The 8,369-nt window shown below is 49.8% G+C and overlaps 1 protein-coding gene across 1 annotated transcript in view; it reads right to left on the bottom strand.

Moving 5' to 3' along the window:
- Positions 1-8,369, bottom strand: part of LOC116843475 — a 354,588-nt gene that overhangs the window by 11,258 nt on the left and 334,961 nt on the right. Inside the window, exons 5-6 of the mRNA XM_032813922.1 lie at positions 3,723-5,383; positions 2,999-3,659 (exon numbers count right to left, since the gene is read on the bottom strand). Of these exons, the coding sequence (XP_032669813.1) occupies positions 3,023-3,659; positions 3,723-5,383 (2,298 nt within the window). The 3' untranslated portion in view covers positions 2,999-3,022. The remainder of the gene's footprint in view (positions 1-2,998; positions 3,660-3,722; positions 5,384-8,369) is intronic.

Genomic DNA, 8,369 nt, shown 5'->3' with positions numbered 1-8,369 from the left:
TCTCTCTCTCTCTCTCTCTCTCTCTCTCTCTCTCGCCTTCTCTCTCGCTTCTTCGCCCTTTTCTCTTCTCGCTCCTCTCGCCGTCTCGTCTCCACCGTCGTGGCCATTACGTCGGTCGAGGAACTAACTTAAACTCGGCCGCGCCCCGTGCATTTTAATGCGACCGCGATTTATCAGGCAGCGCGGCATTTTCGACGCGCGGGAATTGCCTCGCGCGTGACATCGAGAGTAAAAGTGACCACCCTGCGAAAGAGTCACTCACATGGCGCGCGTGTGTATGCATGTGCACCCGCACCCGCGTTCCAACGGCGATTGAAACGCTGTCCATAAAGGACAATTCGCACCTTGGCAGAGAGGCAGAAGGCGATCAGAACTCGCGCGCTGGTGGAAAAGCAGAAACTGTCGACTACCGTCTGACCACCAGCGTGCGAGTTCCGATCTGTCTTTCTGCTTTTCTGCCAGGATGTGAATTCTCCCTAACACAGCGCGAATCGCGACTGAAATTTGGTGTGTCATGCCGCAAGACAGTTCGGCAGTCGCAGGTTCAAATGTCGACACGTTGGTAAAAGATGGATCGACCGCGCTTTCTTTCTTTCTCTTTTTCTCTCTCTCTCTCTCTATGTATCTATCTATCTATATCTCTTCCTTTCTCTCTCTTTCGATTCCATCGTGCACACGAAGGTGTTTCGCGGCTGTCGACGTTCTACGTGAGAGCTGCTCCTCGAAATAAAATTTGATATCGGGAAAACTGCGGGAGGAATTGAACGTTAAGTTGATAGCGGGGTACGGAGGTAAAAGCTAATACGAGCCGAACTCTCATATCGCGTCCATATCTAAAACAAGACGAAATTTCTCGAATAACGTGACTGGAATATGAAAAAATTTGCAAGTCACCCGCCTATTAAATACACCCGTTGATGTTTACCGTTGTCACTCGCGAGAATTCTCCGGCATTCACTCGTCCGGAAGGACACCCATCTTCGCTCGAGAAAAATGGACGACGACATTCGCGTTCGGAAACCCGCGCGGTTCCCTACAACCGCGGAAAAACCTTCTCAAGATTATAACCCCCTAACAATAATTTTACACACCGAGTAGAAAAAAGGAAAGAAAAACGGTCGCGTCCTTATATCCTAACCGATATTTTGATAATTTCTTCACCCCGCGATCTCTCGGCGATCGTATCGCACGCGGGCTACCCGCGTACCTTCCGCTCTCTTTTTCATCCTCCTCTTCCCTTCTGTCATCTCCTTGCGCTCTCTTCCGGTACGCGGATACCCGGATACTCGACGACGATCCAAAGTGTGTGTGTACCCTTAAAATTACGATAGTCGAGGACGCGTGACACTAGCTGAACTATACCGTCTCCGTCGTGCCTCTGTACATTGGTGTTTTTATTTAGAAAATAATTCGACCGTTTAGAATATATAATTTATGTATATATATATATATACTTTTTTTTATTTATATATATATATTTATCTGTATATGTATGTATATATTTATATAGCTGCAGTCCTACGTTGCTTAGTGCGGTGTCTTCCTCTCGCTTTATGATACACGTTCGCACGGCGCGACACGAGCTCTCCCTCTCCTTTTCTCTCGCCGGCGCGGCCACCTTCTCGAATAAAACACAATCTAGGGATTCTAACGACTCGTCTCTCCTCGTTCCGTCCTCTTCCGTTCCCGCCGATTGGAGCACCGCGACTCATTGAGTTCTTTCCTTTCCTCCTCTCCCGCTCTCGGGGATGATCTCGAAAAGTAATTCGGCGTAGACCCGATGCGCTATCGAACTTCGGTTCTCGATCGAGCTCGGCACGATCATCAAATGGTCACAGCGCGTGCACAGCGTTTCTACGCGTACCTATGTATACATATCACATGGAACAATCACAGGCTCCATGTGGCCGATGGCCCGTCGTTTCCGGCGTTCGCGGGCCGAACTTGGCCTCTTCCCACGGCTGGCTGCACGCGGCCCCCGCGAGAGATTTCCGTTCGGCGTTATTCGTGCTCGACAACGCTGATATCTCGCGGTAATCAGCGCGCTAAGGTGGAGGAAAATCCCGACGAGAGTCCTCCCGTCCGATCTTCTTTCCCTCGACGATACTCCGGGAGAGACACTCCCCGCGGTAACGCGAAAAACGTGGCCCAGTTTCACCCCTGTCTCTCCTTCTCGCGGAGTCGCGGCGGCGAGAGAATAAGACTTACTAAGTACCGTTTGAGGACTGTTGAAGAGTGCGCGTAATCATGACGGAGAACTTATAGCTGTCTTTTGTGCTCTCCCCCCTCGGCCCTCGATGTTATCTCGTTATATGTCAAATTAAATGTGAGGGTCGAAGGGAGATCGAGCAGCGGCGGGAACACAGAGCCGGGAAAGAATGAAGGAACTCGAAGGCAGCATATCCCAGGTGTGGGGGTGTAATCCGCGCGGCCGGAGTAAAGAGACTCGTTCGCGTCCCGGCTACTTCATTCGGGGTGTATCCTCGCGGGTAGTCAGCCCCTACGGGAACTCCGGCTGAATTCGCGACGTTGTCGCGTCGATGACGACGCTCGGTCCAGGACAATGCCGGTGTCTGTCTCGATAGTGATCCCGTGCGGAATGGATTTTCCAGACTGCGCTATTACAGCGAGGTAGGTAATAACGGCGATCACACCGCGTGCTCGCTACTCGGGTTTGGTCTCGCTTCTTGATATTCTTCGTCGACGTTCCGCTCTGGTCTTCCTTCCTTCCCGTCCGACTCGAATTGCTGATTCCTCTCTTCTCTTTCCTCGTGTTTCGCAACGACAGGAACTTTGGTCTTCCCTACGCTCTCGCAACCCTATCAGCTGCCTTTGTCTTCCGCTCTGCCGTCGAATTTCCTTGCTCACGGATCTCGTCCCGCGCTAAGTGAAACAGCGCGGAGGAGTCCGCGCGCGGTCGTCTCCATGCAGATCCCGTCTTCCGTCTTTTGTCCCAACGCGACGCATCCGGTTCGTCGGCGCTCGTCGTCGTCGTCGTCGTCGTCGTCGTCGTCGTCGTCGTTTACGCTCGGTACGTACCGATACCGCCCAAGTCGAGGCTATCTCGCAGCTCCATCTCCAGCTGCGGCTCCCTGTGCTTGTCCGAGCGATGCTGCGCCACCGGCGGCGGGCCGACGTCTCGCTCGCGGTTTCTCTCGCGCGTCGACGACCGGTCCTTTTCGCGTTCTCTCGCGTGATGGTGGTAGTGATGAGCAGCGTGGCCGTTCACTGGCAGCGTGGGGTACGACGACTGGCCGCACGAAGGCTGATGCCTCGAGGGCAACGGTGGCGGTGACGGGTGGTGGCGACCGGCCGGTATGATCCCGTTCTGGAGACCAGACTCTACTCGCATCCGCTCGTCGGGTTCCCTGGAGGTGAGCTGCGGCTGCGAGTGCGGCGTGCGGCGCAGAGAATGATTGGAGTAGTGTGGTCTGCCACCGCCGGCGAGTCCGTCGATCGGCGTGGCGCTCAACGACGCCGTACCGTCGTCCACGGCGCCTCTGCCCCCTCCTGCCACTCCTCCACCGCCTCCACCTCCTCCTCCCGTGCCGCCACCGCGGTGGCCGGACGCGTTGTTTGCGACGGGCAGCGTCCCCGGGCGGCGCATCTGACGCGCTGTCTCGCCGTCGATGTAGGTGAAGCCCTCGGCGAGGGTGGTGCTGCCGTGCGGCAGAAACCAGACCCCACCGGTACCGGGGCTCGCCGCCCGAAGTTCTAGCTACAGCTCCGTCACGGGTATCGGCTTGATGCCCGCCGCTATCTGCGCGTGCTGCTGTTGCTGTTGCTGCTGCTGCTGCTGCTGCAGATGATGGTGATGGTGGTGCGTCGGCACCTGCTGCGACTGCGGCTGATGATGGTGCTGGTGATGATGGGCGTGCGCCGATCGCACGATGTACTCGTCGTCCGAGAAGGTCTTCTGGTACTCGTGCTCTTTCCGCGATATCGCGCGATTCTTCCATTTGTAGTCCTTGAGCACGTCTCGCACGCGTCTGCGGCAGCGGTAGTACAGAGTCAGCGCGAGTACCGTGAAGAGAGCCACTCCCGCGGCACATATCGTCGCCAGGAGGGCTTGCTTGCGCGGATCCGAGAAGGCGCAGCCCAGTTCGTCGGGTGTCATGCCCTTTATGGGCTTACCCTTGGATTCGGGCGGCTCGGCGCATATCACCGGGCTGGAGTTCCTAGGTACCAGAACCTCCGCCAGCCAGAGGAGGCTGCAGTCGCAGACCAGCGGGTTTTCGCTGAGGTCCAGCCGGCGCAATTCGTTCCATGCGACCAGCGACTCCGAGAACATTACGAAGGCGTTGTCGCGCAGCATCAAGTGCCTGAGATTCGGCAGACCTGCCAACGCGCCGTCTTCCATGGTAGATAAGCGCTTGTTGCTGTTCAACACGAGGGTCTCCAGGTTAGCGTTGTCTGAAAAGGCACCCTTCTCCATGGTGGTCAGTAACTTAGCGCCGGACACGTCGAGCTTCTTGAGCGTCGACAGACCTTGAAAGGCGCCTGATCGGAGGATCGTGAAGAAGTTCTGACCCAAGGTCAGCTCTTCCAGGCGCGGTAACACCGCCAGCTGCTTCGTAGGCACCTCGCGCAGCTTGTTGGCGCCTAGTTTCAGGGTGCGGAGAGCGTTCAAACCGCGAAACGCGCCGTCGCTGATGTTGTCCAATCCCGCGCCCATGATATCTAACACCGCGAGCTGCTCCAGACCCTTGAACGCGTCATCTGGTAGCGTAGAGAAAGCATTCCAGCCAATGTGGAGTTCCGCGAGGGCGTTCAACGGTGCCAATGCTGGCGACGGTATGGTTCTCAATTGGTTATCATCGAGATACAACACCCTGAGGGTGCCTAACTTTTGAAACGCGCCCGGGTCCACCTTGGATATGCGATTCTGGCCCAGGTCGAGCTCCTCGAGCTTCGACAGGTAGGCGAAGAGGCCGCTCTTAAGCGTCTCCAGATAGTTGTCGCGCAGATTCAGCACCGTGAGGGACTTGAGGCCCTGGAACGTTTTCTCAGTCAGTGCTGAGATTTTGTTGTGCTTGAGGTGGAGCTCCACCAGGTGCCGTTGCGCGTCGAAGCTGCCGTTCGGTATGGTGAACAGGTGGTTGCTGGAGAGATCGACGTTCTTCAGATCACCGTAGAACTGGAACGCCGCCGCGTCCACGGTCTTGATGCGATTTTCTTTCAGCACTATTCGCTGGATGCTGGGATTCAACGCGATTGGTATAACGTCAAGGTTGGCGCCTACGCAGGAGACCACCAAGGTGTCGTCGTCGCAGGTACAGCCGGTGGGACAGAAAGTTCGAGCGTCGGCTGTGCCGAGGGCGAAGAGTCTGACCAGCACGAACAGGTGGAGGATGCTGCTGACGGTGAAGCTGCGCCGTGACGTCTGCAAATGACAAAACGAGGAAGTTTCGGTTAGTCGTGAATCATGGCAAAACTTATTTATAGCGATGCCTAAATATTACGTGCATGAATCATGTCGCTCGATAAGACTAGGCTTTTATATCGGCTAAGGAAAAAGATTTCCTCGTTCATGTGAATTAATTGAATTACATTACAGTATGTTACTAGAGTTAAGTAATATACGAAGTACATATATATTATATCACAAAATTATGGAATAAAATTATATTATAATTATGATATTATATTAACACACGTCATGTGTTAATGTGTTGAATACGTGTGAGAAATATACTATAAAATACACTAAAAAATATTACATATAAAGGAAGAGGAAAGAGTGAGCTGTTGCTTGATAAAATTAAGCTCGGCAAAAGAAAAAATTTCCCTGTTCGTGTAGATTAATTGAGTCACATTTTAACATATTACGAAATTATGACATAAAGTTATGTTAAAATTATATTATGTTAATATACATACGTAATGTATATTAATGTGTTAAATATGTGTGAGAAGTAAATTATAAAATATACATTTAAAGGAAGAAAAAACTCTCCAGATTGAATGATTTAATATATTTTGCTATTTTGCGAAGTAATTACAAACTAATTTACATTTATATTTAATTTCTACTAATTAAATTCTCTTTTTTACCAAAAACTCTAGTATTCATCAAGAAATCAGATGAGCTATTTGCAGATATTCGGTCTTGATGCTGGCTGTGAAGTTAGTACCCTGTTATTTAATTGCAATTTTGATAGAGTCATGGCAGACAGGAAAATATAAACTGTGAAAGAACTAATCAATTACAATCGACTGTTCTTGGACCATGAGTAGAATCATCGGCTGTGGTTGGTCACTTTGCTTACTGCTACAGTTTTTCCGTGCGCTCCTTAATCGCTGGAGCTCTAATCAGTTCCGATCGGCACAATCGACGCGTAAGAACGTCGGGGTGTGACTTCACGAATACATAATCACAGTACATATAGTTTTTACGATCGAATACGATCGATACATTGACAGGAGAGGTTCGTCGCTTCACTGTCAGTAATTCGCAAGGGGTAAAAAACTCGGGTGTAACAGTCTCATCAATATCGCGCCTACGCGAGGAGAGTTTCACCGAGTCGGCGGATCGCTGTCGTGTGGAGACCGGAACACACTTTCCGCACACTGTCGATCCTACGTCTAGCGAAGAGCGCCGTCGAGAGTCGCCCTAGGAAATCGATACCGTCTGGTATACAGCGTGCCCAATTTACGCCGGTTTTACGATGGAAGCGTGGAATTATTTCTCGCGCAGTTTCACCGCCGACGTAGCCGAAGAGGAGCTAGCCGTGATGGTGATGGTCTCCTCGCTCGCTCGCTCTCATCTCTCTCTCTCTCTCTCTCTCTCTCTCTCTCTCTCTCTCTCTCTCTCTCTCTCTCTCTGCCTCTCTCACTCGTAACGTGAGGCAAGTTATTTCCGTTTTCGTGGGTCGGCGATCGCGCACGTAGGTGCGAAATTAAGCCTGCCGCGCGCAGCTGAAACACCCGACGGGCTAAATTATATCCGGAAATACGAGCGCCCGCGGCTGTTCCGCGGATAATAAGCCCCCGGGACGTAAAAACTTCTATTCGAGATGGAAACGCCGGCACCGTCCGCCGCGCGCACGGGACGTCCGAGCGCGCGCCTGTAGTACGCCCCAAGTACGCCGTAAAACCTAAACGGGATGGGCTTGATCTCCGAAACGGCCGAAGACGCCCGCGTTTCGGACGGCGAGATCGCGCCGTTCGTGCGCGCGATACTTATCGGCGGACAGGGCAAAAATTTGATATCGATCCGTGATATCAGTCCCGCCCCTACCATCGTTACTGTCGTGCAATCCAAAAAATTCCGGTTCAAAGAATATATCGTGCAAATTTGGTGAACGCAGAAAATACACGAGAACCACGTTGGTTGACGGTTACGATTCATTGCGGGAGAATAACGACGTCGTTAAAGCATTGCACCTTACCCCGATGGACAAGTGTACGTAAATGCGGCAACAACTTTATACAACTACATGGAGAGAATATTCGAGTTTCTTTCCTTGTAAATTTTATTCAATTTTATGCTTCTAATAGTAGGAGTAGAAGGTTCATCTTGCTAAGGGACATGGTAAACTTTGCTGGAAACATAGCAAATTTTTTAACAGTACAGTTCCTAAAATATAAATACACGAGGAAAATATTATAAAAGTCAAAATTATGTGGAAACTTATACTTCTTTTTATAATATTTTTGTGCAAAGCCGAACTATGCTGAAATTGTAGTGTAAATTATTATAGAAATGGCAAATCGGACGATTCACCTGATACACATTATTGTGCGATACAAATTTGATATTTAATCCAATACTGTATATTCTCCTGATAAGTGCAATTAAAACAATCAGCTATAGTTACGCAAAAATGATCTAACCCATTAAATTATGATTTCTGAGTTTCTGTTACCAGTGGGTGTAGTCCATATATAAAATGAAAAATATCCAACCTTATACCTAAAATCAACTAAAAAAAAAACAGTTTTTATTTTCCACTAATTATGCCATTTTGTACTAATTGTCAATGAATATCCTTAAGGAGAAGAACATTGGTCCTGCTTGACTTCGTGAACAATTGCAAAGTACCTCAGCGCTATCTGTATCTTTTAAATCACACGTCAAATTTTCATCTTTATTTTTCACTTTATGTGGGTTGGATCATTCTTGTATAACCACGGCTAACTGATCCATCAAATCAATTGATTGTCGTTAATCATGAATGTCTATAGGATTAATAAGCTTTTATTGGCTATTTCTTATCGAGTTTTGGTAAAAATTCTCGTTGAAAAAGCATGTGTGCCGAATTCTGCCGTATTTTCAATGGAGTCTGTCACACGGACGGTGCGGTGCATATATATATATATATATATATATATATATATATATATATATATATATATATATATATATA

This window comes from Odontomachus brunneus, unplaced genomic scaffold (genome assembly GCF_010583005.1).
Source record: "Odontomachus brunneus isolate Ranch 3 - 2012 unplaced genomic scaffold, Obru_v1 Obru_scaffold_033, whole genome shotgun sequence".
NCBI classification, from domain to species: domain Eukaryota; kingdom Metazoa; phylum Arthropoda; class Insecta; order Hymenoptera; family Formicidae; genus Odontomachus; species Odontomachus brunneus.
This window is presented reverse-complemented; position numbering and strand designations above follow the sequence as displayed.